The sequence below is a fragment of the Malaya genurostris genome, chromosome 3 (assembly GCF_030247185.1).
Source record: "Malaya genurostris strain Urasoe2022 chromosome 3, Malgen_1.1, whole genome shotgun sequence".
NCBI lineage: Eukaryota > Metazoa > Arthropoda > Insecta > Diptera > Culicidae > Malaya > Malaya genurostris.
In genome coordinates this window covers 218,727,492-218,750,056 of record NC_080572.1, presented here as the reverse complement: position 1 = coordinate 218,750,056, position 22,565 = coordinate 218,727,492, and the positions used below count along the sequence as shown (strand labels likewise).

At 38.0% G+C, this 22,565-nt stretch overlaps 2 protein-coding genes and 1 non-coding gene across 3 annotated transcripts in view; 2 read left to right on the top strand and 1 right to left on the bottom strand.

Moving 5' to 3' along the window:
* Positions 1-179: 179 nt before the first annotated feature.
* On the top strand, positions 180-1,913 carry LOC131437188 (small ribosomal subunit protein eS4). The gene is made up of 4 exons (XM_058606365.1): positions 180-244; positions 683-941; positions 1,185-1,282; positions 1,348-1,913. Exons 1-4 carry the CDS (start codon positions 242-244, stop codon positions 1,774-1,776), a joined length of 789 nt encoding a protein of 262 aa, XP_058462348.1. The 5' UTR covers positions 180-241; the 3' UTR covers positions 1,777-1,913.
* LOC131439733 (small nucleolar RNA SNORA16B/SNORA16A family) lies at positions 973-1,108 on the top strand. The gene has a single exon (XR_009231190.1). It is a non-coding gene; the product is annotated as a small nucleolar RNA SNORA16B/SNORA16A family (small nucleolar RNA).
* A 6,478-nt stretch (positions 1,914-8,391) lies between the features above and the next one.
* Positions 8,392-22,565, bottom strand: part of LOC131436766 (uncharacterized) — a 62,441-nt gene continuing 48,267 nt past the window's right edge. The window contains exons 3-4 of the mRNA XM_058605670.1: positions 16,344-16,518; positions 8,392-9,195 (exon numbers count right to left, since the gene is read on the bottom strand). Coding sequence (XP_058461653.1) covers positions 9,006-9,195; positions 16,344-16,518 — 365 coding nt within the window. The 3' untranslated portion in view covers positions 8,392-9,005. The remainder of the gene's footprint in view (positions 9,196-16,343; positions 16,519-22,565) is intronic.

Sequence of the window (22,565 nt, the reverse complement as noted above, 5' to 3'; positions counted from 1 at the left end):
TCTGTACGTGTATATCTGTTTTCTGTTATATAAGTTACGTGAGTTCTTCGAACGTCTATTCTTTGTAGAATTTTTTCCAATATGATTATCTTGAAATAAGAGTGAACATCACAAATCCATCGTTCGAAAAGCGCAGCGACGCTTCTACTGTCAAATTTGGTTTGTCGGATCCACTGAACTAACATTGACAACTTCCGGCATTTTGTCTTGTGTACTTTTCTTTTCGTCCAAAACTGTCAAGATGGTAAGTAACGTGTAGCGCAAATCAATAGGATAATTTGACGAAATTCACCGTAATTGCTTTTCTTTCATACGTGAAAATACTACAAAATTGTGATATTAATTACGCTAGTGTCTGGATCCATCAAGTTTTTGAATATTGTTTTGATATAGTCGAAAAATCAGTGATAGCAGCCGCATGTAAATGGTTGTTGATGTATGCGTGGTACACTGAATTGAAGATATTTGCCGATGGCTACCGAACTCGTCAACAGCTAGTTATATTAGCAGCAAATATTTTGATGTTTAAGTATTCCAGTAAGATACTGTTTGTGTGTTTTAATTCCTAAGAAGGAATATATTCCTTAGATGCCGAAAGAATAAGAAATAATACTGGGCTTTCTATATAAATCGTTACAATACGACCTCGATTGTTTCTAACCACATATTCGTTCCCTTGCAGGCTCGTGGACCCAAAAAACATTTGAAGCGCTTAAACGCTCCGAGAGGATGGATGTTGGATAAGACCGGTGGTGCCTTTGCACCTCGGCCATCCACTGGACCGCACAAATTACGCGAATCGTTGCCGTTGGTGATCTTTCTGCGTAATCGTCTGAAGTACGCTCTGACGAACAATGAGGTAACCAGGATTGTAATGCAGCGTCACATTAAAATTGACGGCAAGGTGCGCACCGATCCGAACTACCCGGCTGGATTTATGGGTGAGTTCTTGTTTACCATTCATAATAGTAATGACGGCCTAATCGAAGCAGACTAACAACGACTTGCTACGTGTTATCTGTCAATATTTTGGCCAAAAGCAATTTTCCGTCGACGGTCATTGAAAACCTTTGTGGTTCTTTAATAACATAATTGACGGAGCACAGATATTTAGCTGGGAGAACAGTTCATCAGATTTTTATATCTACATACTTCATACTTCTATCTTCAATTCCTTTTTACAGATGTCATCACTATTGACAAAACCAACGAAAATTTCCGTTTGATCTATGATGTCAAGGGTCGTTTCACTGTTCACCGTATCACCCCTGAGGAAGCCAAGGTTTGTTGCTGTTGTGGGCAGATTGGAATCCCGATTAGTAACTTTTTTTCTTTCTATTTCTACAGTACAAACTTCTGAAAGTGAAACGTGTCCAGATCGGTCCGAAGCGTGTCCCTTACATTCTGACTCACGACGGACGCACCATTCGCTATCCGGATCCAATCATTCATCAGAATGATTCGATCCAGTACGACATAGCCACCGGCAAGGTGATGGATGTACTGAAGTTTGAACCAGGAAATCTGTGTATGATCACCGGCGGAAGAAATTTGGGTCGTTGTGGAACCGTAATTCAGCGAGAAAAACATCCCGGATCGTTCGAGATTGTTCACGTGAAAGATGCTACTGGACACGTTTTTGCCACTCGATTGACCAACGTCTTCATTATTGGCAAGAGCATCAAGGCATTCATTTCGCTACCCAAGGGTAAGGGTGTTAAGCTGTCCATCGCCGAAGAACGCGACCGACGACTGGCTAGCAAGGCTGCGCATTAAAGGATTACACCATCCCGGAAGTGTACGAGTGTTATTTTTGTTCACGTACAGATTGAAAGACAAATTGTCGGAAAATTCATTTGAAGATTCACATCTGTATTCAAATGCTGGAAATAAGAAACTGATGAAAAACTAAATGATGTTTAATATGTCCTGTTTATTCCGGTAATACAAAAAAAGGTTCAGCGGTTTCCATAACACGCAAGACCCGGAATCTCCTACTGGTTCTTCTTACCACAACTGCGCCAAAATCTTTTCAATAGCGAATTGGCTTCGAGCCTTTCTCATAGAGAATAATGTCAATTATTTGCAACCGAAGTCTCACATTCAAGATAACTGCACTCCACTTAGTTTAAATTCACTTTGTTTAAAAATTTTGTCTTCAGTTTAGCTTAACGAAGTCGATCCTAATAATCATTTCGTATTTCAATCCATTCAATTAAGAGAATTTACAACGGAATAGTCGATGACGAAATTCTGTTAAATTGTTGATCTCGTCAGTTCCGTCTTATTAACTGTACACATATAACGACGCAAATATTTAAAGAGAATCCTCAAATTCAGCTAACCACCCCTATTTTTATTCTATTTCGATCGAATCGGATTTTGACGGACGAATGTAAGAATTTGTATGGAAAACTCGAACTCGATCGAGCTACAGAATGCCAAATTTCGTATTCGATCAAAACAATCCGATTCGAACGAAACAGAATCGGGGTTAACATCAGTATTGATTCGATTCGAGCTGCGGACTGTTTTGAGGTTGTGTAACTTCTTTGGTTTGCTTTCGCCAGATACCAGCAGTTAGAAAGTTTGCTTTGTTCCTTTCGCACTGTAAAAGTTGCAATTATTTCCATCAATATTCAGAAGTAAAAATTTCAGTATCGTGCCCACGGACAACAGGTCAGCCTGGAAATAGATCCAAGACAAAAGGTCCTTTCTAGAACTGTCATTATTGTCATAAAAATTAACGTTTTTGGCAGTCTGCTTGTAACTAGTTGATAATCAGAATTAATAGTATTAGTTTCATACTATAAGAAATGAATTGCTGCTCAGAAATTGAACTCAATAGTTATTAACAGCGAGTTGAAGTTCCCGTTAGAATAACTTTGTTCCGTTATTACATCCGTTTCGTCTTATACTCGTCAGTGCATAACAGTTTTTGTTGAACTGTAATGCCACCTAGCATTTGTTTGCATTGAAGACTACTACTCTGAAAATTTCAGAATGACATCTTGAGAGTTTTTGAAAAACACCTGTAAATAATGCTTTTGCTCGTCAACGCTTTAAAATGGTAAATACACCGTATAAATAAAGCAGATACCATAACTAGTTTTCTATTCCGATTTCATAGTTTATGGTAGTATTGAAAGAACGCGAATTTATAATGTTTTATACAGGCCAGGCCCGTAAAATTGCCTTAAGAAATAAAAAAATACTGGTACGTGCGCTGAGGGGGAGGCTTGAGGGTTTCAACACCCCCCCCTCATGGAAGATTTTTTAACATTAATTTCCATGAACAATAGAGTACTTAACTGCAAATAACTTGACAATTCATATTTCAATCTCAGAATTTACAGGGTCCGACATGTAACTTTTTTTTAAACATGCAATAAAACACAAACGGTTCATCCGATTTCAAAATTTATTTTTTCATATTAAAGTACAATCCTTCCGGGTAATTGTGGAATATAATTTCAATCAAATGGCTGCCTCGGCTGGCCTTGCAGTACGCCATACGAATGTTGTCCTTCAAGGCTTGAATTGTCTCTGGCTTGTCCACATAACACTTATCTTTGACTGCCCCCCAAAAATATTTGTCTAACGGCGTCAAATCACAGCTCCGAGACGGCCAACCGACATCCGACATCCGAACTGATAATTCGATCTTCGAAGACTGTGCGCAGAAGATCGATCGTAGCGTTGGCTGTGTGGCACGGAGCGTGTCCAAGGTGTCCAAGTCTTCCTCTTCAAGTAACGGGAAGAACCAATCGCTAATCGCTCGCCATTGACCGTGGAGGCGGCTCCTGCCTCATTTTCAAAGAAAAATTTCCCAATGATGCCACCAAACCAAAATCCGCACCAAACCGTCACTCTCTGAGGATACATCGGCTTCTCCATGATAACGTGCGGGTTTTCCGTCCCCCAGATGCGACAATTTTGCTTATTAACATACCCGCCGAGATGAAAATGTGCCTCATCCGAGAAGATGATTTTTTGGCAAAAATCGGCGTTTTCTTCAAAGTAAAACTGCACTTTTTTCACGCGTTCCTCAAGCGTATACACAACCATTTTCGTTCAGCGGAAGGATAAAACTAAGTTTCTGTCAAATCAGAAGTGACATCAAGGTTACCAATGTCGAAAAACCCGCCAGTTCAAAAAAAAAGTTAGATGGCGGACCCTGTATTTTACAATGTCAATATTGTTGATGACGCACTTTTCTTTCAAGTTTTTGCGCCTTTCCCAACTTTCGAACACCCCCTCATCTCCATTAACCATATGTCAGAATTATTGCTGTTGTCACATATATTTTATGTGTCACGCACTTACTTGAATTCATTTTGTCATGTTCATTTTGTGCTCGCAATATGGCGTCAGTTGAAAAACCTAGAACAAACAACATAGGCAAAATTCCTTCTACCCTTCTACGGTATTTATCACAGTGATTTTAGGGTAAATAATTGCTCATTGATTTTATCGACAGTTATGAAGTCTAGCTAATTTTTATTATACTTTCAGATCTAATATTAGTACCAAGCAGAAGTATAATTTATAAGCGAATGTACTATGTAGTGAGTTTAGTACAACTTATTTGCATGACCAATTGGCATTACGCGAATTCTGTGCTCTAAAAATACGGAACTGAAACACAATTCAGTTTTGTTTTTTTTTTTCTACAGCGGAGTTCAAAAGGCAAAACCTCTAGATATGGTTCCAGCACATCAATCACATTTAGAACTACTAGTTCCAGCTGAATGCATTCCTCAAAGGGAACAATGTTCGCTTCAGTTTAGCTGCTCCGGAGAAAGGATTTATAACAATGCATTCTGTATTTTTGATATTTTTCGCAAGTGATTCAACAGAAACGAATTTAAAAGTAAAATTTTCAGAATATCTGCGTGCGAACAAAATTTATCGCAATGTTATGTCCAACAGACTATGTAATCTATTAGTTTTTAATACCAATATACCAATATTAAGATTCAATATAGAACTTTATAGTAACAATTACATGAAAATAATGTGATTATTAGGTAAAATTCTGGTAAAAAGTAAGTTCAAATGAAATAAATTTTACAGCACAATTTAAATGAACTTTTTATAAATTTCACAAAAGTATTCTATAGAATCTACGAAAAAAGTGACGTAGATATTACGTGATACAAATGTGGACTAAGAGTTCAAGAGTTTATTCTGTGCTATCTATACTTCACATAAGTATTACATGAAAAGTTCTATGGATAAAAATCACATACGTTTTCACGTAGCATTGAAGTGAGGATTTTTCTGAGTGTATCACTGGTGTAGTGCAATGGTAAAAACGAACGGTTTCGGTGCAGCTTTCGCTACACCAGTGTAGTGCAATTTAAAAACGAAAACGACACATGGCGTTTTTCATTGAAAAACACTGGTGGCGTGGATTGCTCTGGTTTTGCACTTTCGAGCAGAAATCGCAATGAAACACAGTTAGAATGTTGCATTTCTACTCGAAAGTGCAAAACCAGAGCAATCCACGCCACCAGTGTTTTTCAATGAAAAACGGCAATAAGTATAGCTGAATTTTAACATTCGGGAGTTTCTTTTGGTTTGTACAATAATCACACATTTCATGAACCGAAGGCCAGAGAAGAGAATTTGTGCCCGCCCATGGACTGACACCGGCTCGAGTACTTCGAAGGTACATGGCGTCGGTTTCTCTGGGATTGTCTTGGCATACTTTTTGTGAACTAAGCACTGTACACGAAAAGATGCAACAGACAAAAATTTGAATATATTTCAGATATATTCGGTTATGGATACATTTGAAAGTCTCGAGGATTAGATACACACATATTAGGATTTGAATAGTTGATTTATTCAATCTCCTCTACTAGGGTAAACTACCAAACCTTGGACTTAACACTACCGATCGAATTCTGTGGAACGATCACGTCATCGTCACGTCACTTTAATCTATATTTGTTTTCAAATTCTTTTCGTTTTTGAAAACCTTTGTTTTCCGAATTTTATCCTTCATAATAGTTCAGAATTTTGCTATTGGGGGGAGTGCTGACAAGTTTGGCGGAATTCCTTCATTCGATACAAAACAACATCGTTGGCTTCGTATCACTCTGTGTAATCGGGAAATCACCTACCTAGTTTAACTCGGGAAATCACCTATTGCGCAGATCACCGATCTGGACATTGATGCCCGTTTTACTTGCTTGAAACTTGAAACTGTGCCTGTAATGGCGGCTCGCGCCAATCAAGCTGCATTGCTGTCCATCTGATGTGTGAGGAAGTATGACATGTAGAGTGGCGCACGGTCATGCAGTGTTGCCCCACACACACACTCCATCACCGGTTTCGCGCAAGGGCACGATGCTAAATTCCGCCAAAACAAAGTGTCTCCTTTGTGAGACCGGAGGAAGGGCAGTGGACATCTCCTCTTTATGTTTTTGACCATTGACGATCGGCACCGTTATGTACGCTTTGCTGAATTTAACGCAATCACAGATCACCTGCCACACCAAATACTTCTTGACAAAATTCATACCAGAGATCTACTTGGTGTCCGCTTTAATGTACTTCTCGTCGTCCATTTCGGCTACACCAACCACTCACGGTACAACTTTTCGGCATGGAATTTGACCATCGTTTTCGGTTTATGGTTTCAGTTAGACAACTTCGTTGTCTTGTCGGCGTCATCTGGGTCTCCTTAAACGATTTTACCGCACGGGGCACGGCCTAATTGTCGATTCACAAATGTTCCACGATCCACCTGTGGGACAGGCCTGGATTTTTCTCAACCGAGCACATTTTTTAAGCACTTCTTGCTTAGAAGGCATCTCAATAACTATCTGAGAAATTGTAACGAGATTTTGCACATGTAAACGTTACACTTCAAACTTGTTCTTTTTTTCAAAATTGCATCAATATTTACACTCAAAATAATAATCATGTTATAGTTACGTGAGAAGTTATGTGAATATTTTCCACCCTACTTTTCACGTAGGTTTTAATGGACTGGCATTTAGAAACTATTTAATGCATAATCCAATAAAAGTTACGTGTTTCATAGGTAAAATGTAATGTACTGTTCATATCACATTTACCTATCAGTTCATATCAAATTTAGATACCAGAGAATTACTATTTTATATATTGGTTGAAGTCAAAAGGGAGATTTCAGATTTTTATATAAATCTATGAAATGCAAAACACCATGAAAAATAAAACATTTATTTCAGAAAATTAGCTTAAAAAATCGAAGCCGAAGTCGAGATCCGAGAACTCCCCCAACACTACCGATGCAATTTGATGTAACATTACATGGTTTCAGTGTCTCTAGCTTCATGCCGATTCTGAACTCGTTTTTCGGTGGACCAACGGCATTTGAAGCATTCGTCAGGAGCGGACAAACTTCCGGGCTCACGCAGGCACTCAGTTCAGTCTAACACATGGAAACTTTCATACTGGAATGGTCCGGTCGATGTAGTGAAAAATTGTAATTAAATAACATTTTTCGCAAATATTTACACTACTTACACTTTGAGGGCCACTGTTCGCCATTTTCAAAATCGAGTTTTTCGCACTGGAAATTCACGTAGATTGTTTGACGTTTGGTCATTTCACGTAAAACTTATGTGATGACTCTATTCATTTTAGGGAATGTTCGTATAACATTTTCGTCACGTAAAATATTCAATTTGACATTTGAAACCATTTTACGTGATTTTTCCAGTGAATCGAACGTGAATTTTTATTTGAGTGTACCCATTCAACACAAAGTTGTATACAAATAAATGTGGCATTTATTTCGAGTATAGTCCTTGTATGCATTGAAACGTGTGGACGAATATAAGTATCCATGAACGGACCCAGACGTAATGATGAGAATATGCCTTAACGATACTGAATCAGTCTTCTGTACGATTCAGACAGTCCGCCTTCTTCCGTCACCGTCACCAGAACGTCAGCGTCCGTCAAAATTAGTTCAATACTTTCTTTACTGGCATTTTCACACTTCTGTCAAGACATTTCGTGACGGTGACTCCAATTACGAATAAGTCTTAAAAAAGTGATTTTCTGTTTTTTTTTTAGAAAATAACGATCGCACTGTAGCCCAGTATAATTTTCATAAGGTCAGCAGCCCGACAGATTCTTTCTAACCCAACGGTTAAGCTATGATAACGTAAGTAATATGGGTCTGTCAAATTAAAAGAGTTTTGGTATCTATGATATTCATTAACAATAATTCCGTACAGAAATGCTTCGTCACATTCTAGAACGAAACATCCATCTGTGTTAGAAAAATGTGAAGAAATTGAAAATTGTTGTCATCTTCATTTATTTGGTATTTTACCAAAGTTTATTTTATACGGTGAATGATTGAAAGTAGTATTCAAAAAGGTATTTATTTGTTAAAAATAAATAATTTATTAAATTTAGTCCATTCTCGCATGTACAATAATTAAGTATAATAGATAGTGAAAACAGTTGGATCCATTATATTTCCTAAGACACAAGCAAAGTCTGAATATTTAGCAATGCAACTAGTTGGATTCAATGTTCTCACTGTTCAATGGATCAAATGCACGTTAACATGGTTAATACTATAGGACAAAAAGCAAAACATATTTACAAGAAAACTTCAGTTACACATATATCCGGATGCTGGACCCTAATTAACAGTAATTTATCCAGTAAAGTAAATAAATCTTAAAGCTATGGGCATAAACGCCATTTTGTAGCGCTCTTCCCATTCGATTCGTATTTGAACTATCGGCTCCAGATCGCTAAGATGATCGAACCGTTGTCTATCTTTTTCATCCACTTGTTTTCATTTCCTCTGCAAGAAGTACAACTTGCGCCACAAACAGAAACGGTTTCAGCAAACCGCATCATAAAAATAGCATCACTTCAATGTACACTCGGAGCAAGTTAGTTTCCTCAGTTTAAGCACTCTGAATTAAATCTCAATCTTCTGTTCTGTTGGTTGGCCATCGTCTCTTCCCGTGTGTCGACATTCACGGTATGAAGTTCCCACCTGTTTCACGTGGCTTCTCGGCAACATACTTTGGCTTGCACACACATCCACTCTCCACCAGCACGTAATCCTGTCCGGTGAGTGTCACGGGACCCAGTGGAATCACCAGGAATAGATATGGAACGTACGTTTGGGTACATTCACCCCGGACCACGTCGCATTCGGATGATCTGCAAAAAAAAAAAACGAAGCAAAAACAAATACGATAGGTGAGTGCGTTAAACTAGCGTGAGATCAAACATAAATAAAGCAATTAATATACGTTCGAGCTGCCTACGAGAAGCGAATTTCTCGAAGCGATTCCCAGATGTTAAACATATACTTATCGGCTTTTTGATGTTGTATTCGTGCACAAACAAGATAATTGAAATATTAAACAAATGATTTGAATGCCGCCTGAGCTTGAAAAGTGCCGAACCGCTTCAATTATGTTTTTCTTTGGAGGAAACTTTTCTCACTAGATTTTCGATGATCGTGAAACTTGTGTGAACTTATAATGTTTTACATAACATTATTAATCGTTGGGGTAAAACATAGGAAACTAAACTGTTGCACTTATAATACAGTATGTGATAATCAATACGAAGCAGAACTCTAATCCATAGATAAGCCGGTGCTATAAGACCACCAAATATGGAGGACGTTTTTAAAGTTGGGTTGCTTAGGAGTTTCTGAATTGAGTTGTAGGGTAACAGAGGTATTTTGGCCACTACATATATTTTGGCCCACCTAACAAACTTATGGACTGTAGAAAAAAAAGAGAAGGACTTTTTTGGGGAATTATTTTGGGATCCAATAAATAGAGTAATCCGAATTTTGTATAAAGCACTTTTTAATATGTATATTAAGGTACAAAAAAATGATTAGTTTTAAAAATTGAAAAACAAAATGGCGGCTTGGCGGCATTTCCCGCGAAAGTGCTGCATGTGGAGATAAATATCAAGAATATTCTGTAAAATTTTTGAATCGATTGGTCAAGATTTACTTGACTTATGTTTCCGGTCGTTAAAATGCAGCACTTTCGCGGAAATGCCGCCAAGCCGCCATTTTGTTTTTCAATTTTTAAATCTGATCATTTTCTTGTACTTAAATATACATATTAAAAAGTAAAAGCAAAGTCCTGGCATTACGTTCCTTTTGTGGAATTTGGCCTTTCTGTTTCAACAGACTTCGCAGCCGATTCTTAGTGTACAGAATCATTGCATGGCTAGTACTATGGATCCTACTGACACTAAGAATCCTTCCAGGTCGGGGCTCGAACATACGACAACTGGCTTGTAAGACCAGCGCCCTATGCATTGAACCACCAACCCGGTCTGTATCCATACTAGATCCAATTTGTTCAGGAATTGAAGCTGCTTGACCATGGTAAGCGTCGAACACTCGCTCAGTGGGCATTGGATAAATTGACCGAAGATCCGCTTTTTACCGCAAAATTGTGTTCACTAACGAGCTGCAGTCGAATTTATTGGCTTCTTATCCACTAAGCAACATTTAATGCCAATAATCAGTGCATTAAAGTTCATTTTCCTTGACTTGGACGATTTGTTTGAAGTCGCCATGGCTAACGGAACCAGAGAACCAAAGTTTTTACTTATATGACGGATGTATTGAAGCCGTCAAGTTGTCCACGTGTTGCATGTCACCAGAAACTTTGGTTGCGAAAATTTTGAAAGCATCCGGTATTAAATCACGAAATAGATCGATTTCATCTCATAAATATTCGATCCACTCACCTTTTCGATTGATGCTTTTCAATTTATGATACTAAAAAAAATGTCATAAAAAACTTTTGTGTTGATTTTCACGCAGTTAAAATTTGTTTCGAGTGCAGCAAAAAGTACAAGCGTCTGTTTGCTTTGGTATTCGACACAAAAAGTACGTGCTCCTATTACACACACATGTCATTTTTCGACTTTCTGTAAAAATTTATGGTGGGGTGCCGGCAACCGAACATCTTCCCCTACATTTAAAACCATACAGCGACACTTGGTAGACTAGTGCAAATTAAAACCGGAGCGTGTAAAATTCTGTTCAAGTGGAATATTGCGTCATTAGAAAAATTAAGTAATTGTGAATTGTAAGGTACACACTTAAAAAATGTTACATCTTTATAGATGCACATAAAAGGAGCGTCGCGATTTACTTACATTCACAATACAAAGCATTTAAAGATAAGTCATATCATTAACTTCACAGTTGTTTTAGCTGAAACTCACATCGATATAGACGCAAAATATATGTTTACATGTTAGTAGATGTAATATTGTGTTATCACCGAAGAAATTACGGCATACTTGAATTTACGCCAAGCGTAAATTTCATTTTTTCTAAGAGTGTATGTAGAAATATGTCACCAGGAAAATTCTTAATTTTTTTTCTGTGTAGAGACAAAGTCTTTGTTTTTATTCCATTTGTTTGGTCTGCATCTAATGCTCTATTTCTGTTGCTTTTGTATATAAAATTCTAGCTAAACAGGGTATCGAATCAGCTGCATAAAACAAATTTTGTGATTGAATTTTTGATCAATTTTGGTTACAATACGATATTTACAGTTTTCATTAACATCACTACACCACCGGTACGATATTATTGTACTACCGACTGTAAAAATTTGATATACATCGCAAAGCATGCAATTCCAACGCATATATCTTTTTAAATAAGTCTGAATCCATTGAAATTTTTTCTGTCTTTTGGGGGTGGCTATGATTACCTCAGCACCGTATTCAACAAAAATCAGGAATTCGTGCCTGTGCCGTGATTTTGTTTTCTTCAATACAGTTGGAAACTCGTGCTCATGTGAGCTCGATGCCGATGGACTCGCTTGTGCTTTCAAAATCGAGCTTCGGTGTTGGTTTTCGTTTTCTTTACCGCGTGTACAAAATCGAACACCGCACACAGCGTTCGTAGAAGCGGCGTTGTGTTTTCGTCTTCCTTACCAGCGCATATACACACCGGTGCGCTTTATAAGACGGTTTGAAATTTTTCACAATCATTACATATTTAAATGAAATTCAGGAGTTATGTATAGAATCATAAGACCTTTCATTTGAGAAAAGTAAGATTTCCGGTGGTTCCGGAACCGGAATCCGGGGGCTGGTACTTGGCATCGGAATGGATACGTTTGGCCGTCAACTTACAAGACCTATCGTTTGGAACTAATTTGAGCCCCATTAACCTCATTTTGCTGAGTTTTGCATCACTACTCTGTATTACCGCATTGGAATGTTTAACACTCCAAACACAATTCCAAAACCGGGAATCCAATTCAGATGAAATTCAGAAGATTTGCACAGGACCATAAGACCAATCATTTGAATCTAAATTTGTAAATATCAGTCACGCCATCTCTGAGAAGTGAGAAAGTAATTTAAAATTGAAATTTTTACACTAATCAAAACACCCTGTACAGTCTTTCTGTGGTAGTTAATTTGAAACAATTTAACTATTTAAATTGAACAAACAGAGAAAAGATTACGAGTTTCCAATGACATCATATTAACAAGATATCCAGCTCTCACATTTCCCGAACAAATTATTGGAAACATCCTTTTTTGCTAGCATGGCGCCCTCAGGCGAGTCCGCATCGAATCTCATACATAGAAGTAGGGGAGAGAAATGTCAAACTCTTGCGCGCCAAAATAGCAGCACTGCCAGAGATGCCAGATATTTTCATAGGAAATCTGTATTACTCTCTATTGAGGTTTCTATGCCCGGTGAAAAATGAACGGTGGCCCTACTGAAAAATGGGTGGCCAACACGTTTCCTGATGAAAACAAAACAATATGTAAAAGCGATTCACACGCAGCATCAAGCGGCTATCACCTTAATGGAACGATTACGCAGCAGCAACATTAAGGTAGCGCTTCGCCGTGGTCACGGGAGTTCGCTGCCTATCCCGGGGTTTCACGCACTTTACAAAAAATTGTGAGAAAACGGGGAAGAAAACGGAAATTCCAAGAACATACGATTCTAGATAATTAATTTTTCTATCGATTCGTATATAAATTGTGTCTGATAAACATTTTTATCGAAAGATTTCGTGCGAGTTATAAAAATAAATGAGTTTTTCCTTATTCTTTCGCACGCACACAATGTCAACGCATGTATTGGGGTGTGCAACGTGCTACATGCGGTAGACGCTAACAACATTTCTTTTGTTTTCGTTGTCCGTTCTCTCTGCGTAAACGTTGAATATAGATGAGTAGAAAATGCCAGTAAGTGTTACTACTTTGTAAAATAATTTCTATTCATGTTTCAGTAGAACCAGAAATCAGTAATGATTTTCATCGCTACTAGCTTTGACGCTTTATTAAAAACGTAGCACATCCCTACATATGCGAGTTGTTTATAGCGAGAAAAGGAAAAAAGAAAACCAAATTTTAACAAAACTCGCACGAAATCTCGCGAAAGAAAAGCTTTCTAACTGATATTTTTCGCCAAATGCATAGTAAAATCATTTACCTACAATCGTATGTTTTTGATTTTTCGTGAATCGGGTTAGTATTTTAGAAATTTGCAATTTAGGGTGGAATTTCGGCGACAAAGCAAGAGGAAGCAGTGAGTTGTCTTGCTTCGACCTGACCACGGCGAAGCGCTACCTTAATGGTAAGCAATTCATATGAAAGGACACTAGGTCAAGTTCACGGAACTTTTTAACGTCGGATACGTGAGCAATAATCGGCTAAATAAACTTAATAAACCAATCTGGACGTCGACCGAAGTTGATTGATCGTCTGAACTGTGTTTAATGCATTCGTTTCCTGATGAAAACAAACCAATCTCATTTGCATTTGTGGTTGTAAGTGAGCTGTCAGAGAGCCTAATTAAAAATCTGTATTTATCTGTATTCACTAACAAAATTAAATTTCAACAATAAAATGATGTTAAAAGATGTTATTCCAACACATTATTTCTTTAGAATGGTAGATTCAATGAGACCAAGACTTTGCTTCTCGTCACTGCAATCAAATACTAATAGATTGCTCATACGAAAAAGTTTTTATTTTGCTTCTTGGGAGATTCGTATTACATTTAAGAAATATTGATTTGACGTAATATGTTGAATGTGATGCCGTGCGATGGCGTTGCTGAACTGAAGATTGATTTCGCTCCAAGCTGATAGGGTGATTTCACAGGTTTGCGATATGTACGATGATATTTATGACATAATTCTACAGACGATACAATTCATAACTACGGAACTTTTCGAATGACGCAATATTCCACTCTTAGAGAATTTTACAGGCTTCGAGTATAATATGCACTCATCTAGCAGGTGCGATTGTATGAATTTATATTGACCAATTACCAGCCAAGCAGATATGTGCTTTTGTGGTTCAATCGATTAACTAACATGATTTGAGATCTACTGTTTGCTCAGTTCAAGTCGCGCAGTTGCTATCGATCTTTTGTTTTATATTTTATAGTGATTTTCACTGAAAAAAGAAAACTTCATTATTAAGAAAACTTCAGTCATAATGAATTCATATTGATAATACGTATGTGGCAGATTACGGCTACAACTTGCGCGGATTTTTAAGCGTGTGCTATTTATTTGACTTAATGTACGATTCAGACGATCCGCCTCCTTCCGTCACCGTCACCGGAACGTCAGCTTCCGTCAAAATTAGTTTAATACTTTCTTTACCGGAACGTTCACACGCTCCGTCCGTCAAAACGTTCCGTGACGGAGACGTTACGTGTGAATGGCACCATAAGAATGCATGTAATTAATGTTGACGGTGCCGGTGACGGAGATTGACTGTGACAAAAGAAGACGGTACGTCTGAATCGTGCATAATGGTTATTTTGTGCTTAGTATGTTCCCTTTTCATTTATATTTTGTATTAATCGACGCCTTGGTTTTCAAAACCTCGTACTTTAATCGATGGAGCTATTTGTCTACTCTAAAAAGTTGATCGTCTTTGACAGATATACATTTGTTGATACTTTCGATGAACAATGAAATAACAATTGTAGCTAAGGATTTTTACCAGTTGAAAATGCAATTGGCCTCAATCCAACAACCGATTAATTTTTCTTTTGGCTCTAATGCTAGTTAATTTCAATACAACAGACAGCGAAGGGGTTAAAACAACTGTCCAATTTTCTGGCAGCGATGCCAGGTGAAATTTTAGGCGTCTGTGTATATACGACCTCAATATTTAGAAGTATGACGAAAACACCAAACGAAAACCCTACAGTAATAGCAAAAGTTATCAAAATGGACGATTGTTTATAAAATTTTCGAAAATCTGCAAAAAAGTCGGCTTAATTGCAAAGTCTGCTAACAAACGAAATTGCAAATTTACATACCAATCTGCAAACCTGGCATCAGTGGTTCTGACGCTCATTATTTCGCAATCCTGCGACGATTCCGTCGCATTCTATGTGCAGCTGAAAACCACTATATTCGATTTTAAGCCATGTAGTTTTCAAATCACACAATTTTACAGGTTCTTGAATATAAATTTGCGTGAAATTTTTCGAGCTGTGTATTCGTAATGACTAGCATGTTAGTGAATTATACAGGTTCTAACGGTAATTTGCATCCTGCTAGCAACTGTATAAAATTAAGACTTACCAATTATTTATCAAGAAGGCTTGTGCTTCTGAGACTTAGTCGAATAATGAGCGTATTTTGTGACCTAATGATTCTCGCTTCAAGTCGTCGAAGTCGGTGCCGGATTTTTTGGTACTTTATATAATTTTATTCAAGCCATTTTATTTTTAAAACACAAAATTTTACATGTTCCTGCATGTAATTTTGCTAGAACTGCAATGATTCATTTATGTGTATCTTATAAGTTTTAAAATCACAAGATTTTTTTGAACTTCGTGAACATATAAAAAGGTTCAAGTAATACTTTGAGTATTACAAATTTTATTAATCGATCGTCAAATCAGCAGTGAAATCGGTTGATGCCCTGCCTAATAAAATGATTTAAGGTACTTTAATTCGGGACCAAAGGCCAGCATCGTGACAAGTTTCTTCGATTACGCTTTTCATTTTTTTCTCTCTCAATGAGTTTGGAGAAACGAAACGTTCAGTATAATAAAGAAAACAATCAACGGCGAAGGCATCTTTCGAAGTCAATTGCTCACCAGTCAACAGTGATGTTTAAGACCACTCTCTCGCATTAATCGAAAGCGTTCAGCATAACAGTAGCGAAGAGAAACTTTTCTGTAGAGGTTTTGCCGACCAAATCAATAATAACCTCGTGTCGAACTATGTGAGCTTTTCGCTGTCTACGAAACCGGCAAGCCAAGGTACATTTACGCGCCCAATTGGGGATCGAAAGGCTATACTTACTCGCATACTTCGAAGACGACCTGTTGCAGGAGATCGGGAAATTTTTGCACAATCGTGACGGGCTGGCCGGAAGTAAGACTCACGCCATACATCGGAGCGGTGGTGTTGTAGCGCGTTTTGCACAGTCTGGTCGGTGTGTCACTGCGGCACTGCGGTGTGCTGTCCAACGAGCGACCTTCAAACGAACGTAAAGGGAAGAAAAACAAATTTTTAATGACAACTATTCCAAATGTGGTTTATGGATAATTCGGCAAGTAGATCATTTATATTTTCATCACGTGCCCCGTCCTGTTTCGGCTACGAAAATGAAAGGAAACTATGATCGTGATCAGATAGATTTATTGGGATTGTACTGACAGTACTTCTACCCAATACTTGAAGCGCCCATTCACTGTGGTATCCACAGAGTTGGAAGAAAAACAAAACACGTCTTCACAGATCAATCAAAACAATAATAGAAGCTGTGAACAGCTACGAAATTTTCGTTCCAATTGAATCAATTTTAAAACAACAAACAGAAATTAAATCTCATTCCTGCTCCTTTCCATGTCCGGAACAATTACAATTCGAATATTTCCCAACGTGATACAGAGATCCCCTCATGCTCCCGTTACAATGTTTTTCTTTTCTCATTGCACTAATTTACTCAATTTCACGCTAAGCTTATTGAAGCGCGAGACCTGCTTTGTAATGAAAACGGATACTTTTGTACTTCACAAGTGCATACTGAAAGGTTGGATATGAAAAAAAAAGAAAATAATTATCAATTACAGCATTTGGCGGCGTTCCCGTTTTATGAGCCTGCTCCATCGTCTCGATGCCCACTTGGACGTTTCATCGCGACCGGATTCCCAGCAATCTGCAGGTGTCCGTATAGAAAAATATAATCGATAAATTTTAAACTTTGCGTTCCACTAGAGGACACCGAGTTTTCTAATTTCTGCTGTGCACCCGCACACAAACCAAGCCAATTGGTGCCGAAACCGGTGATATCGCGACTATAAGCAACCGAAACAATGCATTATGCATATTGCTTGTGCCGAAAAAGGAAACTAGCTTTCGCTGAGCATTTCCCCTGTGGCTGGGAAAATTCACATGTTGTGCACTTTTACCGAAATTAAATGCGAACCTGACCGCTAAATTGTATTCATCGGATGCGAGAGAAACGTTTCCATTCGTCAAAAAAATCGTTTCTGTTTTAATTGGATTTTGCGAAATGTACCGATCTGGAGTCAGCTGGGTGCAGTATCTACTCTGTTGAGTTAATAATTTCGACATAGGTTACTCAAACAATAACTGAGTTCTATTGTTGCTCTAGATATGCGTATAAAGGGTGATTTTTTTGCTGGTATATTTTTGGCAACACTGTTTTTGATAGATGACGCGTGAATCGTGTCTCGTTTCATTGTCAAACTTGTTCAGCTTGGTCTACAATTTAATCATGAATCGTCGTTTGGTCTTTAATTTAATCATGAATGGGCGCTGGCAATGCATTGCTTTCTCAAACTTATCCATATTCGAATCTCATTTATCTCGTCTCAAGATTCTTTTTTTTTGTATTTACATACGGGATTGACGAATGTCACATGAAGTCTAACAAAAAACGAAGGAGGTGTGAAAGAAGCAAGACACGTACAGCGAGAGAAAGACGCAATTTCGTCCAGGCGATTTTGACAGCACACTCTTAAAAATAGTTAGTTAAAAATAAGTAAGATCCCACTCATATACAGAAAAAGTGGAACAACTCTAATTTGGAGTAACTCCTTTGTTTCTCAAATTTGAATTCTTCCACTGGAAACGATGTTTGGGTAAAATCTATTCATTTACTGAGTAATGCTTTATTTGTACATGTGCCAAAAATAGAGTAATTAGCACTCAAATTTTTCCACATATACCAAATTTGCGTAAAAAATGCTCTTTTTCTGAGTGTATTGCATTAAAATATTAAGTAATTGACACACAATACCTAAAATAACATTATTCGTTTCCATTCTGAAGCAAAGTACGGAGCTCTCCTGGACACAATATTTGCGTCGATGGCACAACCTAGCACAGTCTATCATTCCGGTTTTTTGCAGACACAACACCGTTTGTGTTAAGCAACTCACCCTTAAAACACGCCATCTCACTAACAAAAAAATAGAGCCTGTTGCTACAAATGGTTATTACACCTTTAAGAATGATCTTGCTAATAAGGAGTGTATGGAAAAGTAGTTAGCATAAAAAAACATATTTTGACATCAGTTTTCGATATATTGAAGAAAAATTACATTTATATGCATTTCACTGATTATATTGAAGAAAATCCTAGTTTCTGTGAAACGCTCGCACTTTGGACTTGACATTCTTCATTAAATTCTGCACAGTTACTTTTGTGACTTTCCTGGTGGCAGCTGTCCAATTTTTTTTGAACTCCTGCATGTTTTGGGACACTGTACCTTCCTTCCGAAAGTGCCGCTTGACAATTGCCTAATACCTTTCAATTGGCCGAAGATCCGGAGAGTTCGGTGGGTTGTTTTCCTTTTCCACGAATTGTACATTATTTTTTGACAACCACTGTAGAACGGAGTTGGCGTAGCGGGCTGAAGCCAAATCCGGCCAGAAGAGAGGAGGAGCCTTATGCTTTCTGTACAGTGGCAGCATTCTCTTCTTCAAACATTCTTCCTCGTACACCTTGGCGTTAATTGTGCCCTTCGTGAAGAAAATCGACGACCGCAAACCACAGATACAAATTGCTTGCCAGACCAACACCTTCTGCCCAAACTTTTCCATAGCCACCGTTGTGTCAGCGTCGTCCAGGTCCTGGTACACCGATTTCGTATAATATTGCGGTCCAGGCAGCGCTCCAGAGTCTTCCTTGACGTAAGTTTCGTCGTCGATCAGGATGCATCAGTCTTTATTCTGTAGAATCCGGCTATACAGTTTTCGCGCTCTTGTTTTGGCCTGAACTTGCTGTACCAGGGACATTTTCGGCACCTTCTGTTTCTTGTACGTTTTCAGGGAGTGCCGAACTTTGCTCCGTTGAATCATCCTGATGCTGGTGTTGAACTGCTTGGCGAAATCTCGCGTCGACGCCGATGGGTTTTTCCTGATGTACTCAACCACTTTTAAGTCCCGGCCGGGCTGGCTGGGACCCGTCTCCTACCGGATCGGGGCAAATCCTTCATGGATAGGGTTTTACCGATCTTCTCGATAATATTTTTGACACTGGTTTGGTGCACTTTCACCCGTTTTGCAATTTCGTTGTACGTGACACCACTTTCTGAGTACCAAGTGTGGAGAATTTTCTTTCGCGTTTCCGGATCAAGTCGACTCATCATTGAAACGATAAACCGTACCGAAACCAATCGATTGCGCAGCTGTTATTGACGTGTAAACAAATATGTCACCGCAAAACACGCTGCAAAAAAAAATTAAGCCGTTTCAGAGTAATAACTGTTTGAATGTTGCTAACTACTTATCGATACACTCCTTAGTAACATAAAAACGTGTTCTTGCGTTATACTCAAATTTAGAGTAAGAGTTACTCATTATCATTGATGGTAACAACTAAATTTTTGACGTTTCCATGTATCATTTGAAAATGAGTAACTAGTACTCAAACTCTGAGCAATTTTTTCTAAACGTGCAGCCATGCTTCTGTCGGTTTTTAGAATACCTCACAAGCGGGAGAGAGTGTGCCAAAAATTAACCTTCCTCGCACATGGGTCATCTAAAGCGGAGCCACGGCCAACATTTGCATGAAATTATCTTCTAACATTAAATTATATTGATCGCTCAATCAATTCCAATAGATATTTCATAAATTTTCTCTAATTTGTTGTATTTTTTTTAAATTCAACGATGCGAAGGTCGTATTCACAGAACTCAAATAGCGAATATTTCAGTCCAGGATATCGCTGGATTACACAGAGGGTCAGTTCGTTTTGTCTCGAAACTGTAATCACGTTGTCATGCTCTAGAAGAATGTTCTAACATGCAATTACTAAAGAGAACTGTCATCCAATGTCATTACCATAGTTTGGTGAGATCAGAAAGATATCCTGTCGCTGAATCACGCACACACTTTTTTGGAACTAAAAGGACGAGCGCTAGCGCACTTCGAGTACCTGTTTTGCTGTATCCAGTACTGTACGCCAGAGAATGGAATGATTACCCAACAATGGACTGAAGTCGTACTTCGAAGCGGCACGAGTGTCTCTGAAAAATCGATGAGAGTTTCGTTTTGGAACTATGGACCGCTACTTCCGCAACCTGAAACCAAAACCAGTATAGCCAAAGAAAGTTTGTATGGCCATCGACTAATATGATTTGAAATTTTGGAAGATGTTTTCCGTTCTCCACGAATTGGATTAAGGGAGCTATCTTGGACCACTTCTCAGAATCTATCACATCATCAAAAGACTTGTGGATTATTGTGCTCTACGTAAATGGACAGTTAGAAGGTCTTAGACAGGTGTGGCAGAAATGGCATGGCAATAAACGAAACCAAAACCCTGTTTTAATCCACATAGGGGTGTAATGATGCCTTTCTCATATCTTTCATATTCTCATATATAAATGTGCGGTACTCTTCGAAATATTTTTTTTGATTCTTGAAAAACAAAAACGTTTGTCCAGTAACTCGCATAACCTACAGAGTGAAACAGTACTCAGGTCGGTTAGACCATCTCTGAGAAAACGAAGTGAGTTCCACTATTGCAGGTACTTACGAAATCGGATCCCGAAAACCGGTATAATCGAAGTTGGTTCGAGAAAAGCGACTGGGATCCATTTTTGAGTGTATGGCTACAATCTCAGGTCGTTAATCGAAAACCGGAAATCAGCAAAACTGAAATTAAAATGTTTGGCCATCTATTAACAATCACTACCGATTGGAATAGTTTTAAGGCAAGTTTAGAAACTATTTTACTCGGTGAACGACCGTTAGTAGGTTAAAGCCGGGTATAATAAAAATATATTTAAAAAATCTACGTTTTTTACTTCGCCGCTTTTAGTGACGGTATAAATATTTTAACAATCTTCATCCTGTAATTCCCGAATGTCGGATTCGGATGGAACTCAGGAAATCAATATGGGACCACAAGACCTTTCATTTGAACCGAAGTTCGATAAAATAGGTCACGCCATCTCAGAGAAAGTTGAGGAAGTAATTTGAAATAGGAATTTTTACACTGATCACCCTGTAATTCTGTAAGCGGAAGTCGGATCAAAATAAAATGCAGGAACTTCGTATGGGATAAACATACCTTTCATTTGAATCTAAGTTTGTGAGAATCGGTTCAGCCGTATCTAAGAAAAGTTAGTGCACTTATTTTCATTTTTCTTGCACATATCAGCCTGTAATTCCGGAACCGGAAGTGGGATTCGAATAAAAATGACGAACTTTGTATGGAGCTATAAGACCTTTCATTTTAACATAAGTTTATAAAAATCGGTTGAACCATCTCCAAGAAAAGTGAGTGCAAAAAATGTTACACACATACCAACACATACATACACACACATACATATATACATACAGACACACACGGGAGAGTAGTATATTAAGCTACGATATGACTGACGAAGAAGACTAAACATCAGGTGGACTATTCTGACCCCTGTCAGAATCTATTCAATAAAAGGGTGATTTTTAAGAGGTATACTACTTGATTTGCACAAAAAAAAATACAAAAAAGGACGGGTGTGTAATGTCAGAGACATAATTGGATGTCGTGAATACGAATAAAACTGACACGATTTCTTTACACTTTCGAATTCGAATTGATAGTTGATCGATTGTGTGAATTGCGAAACTTTCCCCCTTTTCACTACTAAAATTTTAAACGATTTTTGACGTCGATTATCTCATTTCAGATTTGCATATTTCATTGAAAGAAATTATCAAGATGCTGTACAGGATTCATTTCTGCCTTTTAGAAGGACCAAATTGTGGAATTCTCTACGATATTTAGCACAGTTTGGAACATTTATCTCGAACGATTTTTGCACAGTGCACGAAGCAAATCAAATTATTTTGGATTTTCACTAAATTGATGATTTCTACCGTCGATTTGCAAAGAAGTAGTCTTAATAGTTATTTAGATAACATTTAGAGCCATTAGAACTGCTGATTTTATATAATGTTGTCCACTTTTCGTTTCTTGTTTTCTTTCTCTCCAATGCAAACCACCAGCAGCTGATGCAATCGTTCTTGCTTGAATTGAAAATAGCTTTATG

What these genes read in the sequence shown, in the direction of transcription:
- LOC131437188 (XM_058606365.1), top strand. An exon ending in CTACCCGGCTGGATTTATGG is followed by an intron (nt 942 to 1,184) that starts GTGAGTTCTTGT and finishes TCCTTTTTACAG; the next exon opens with ATGTCATCACTATTGACAAA. An exon ending in TCACCCCTGAGGAAGCCAAG is followed by an intron (nt 1,283 to 1,347) that starts GTTTGTTGCTGT and finishes CTATTTCTACAG; the next exon opens with TACAAACTTCTGAAAGTGAA.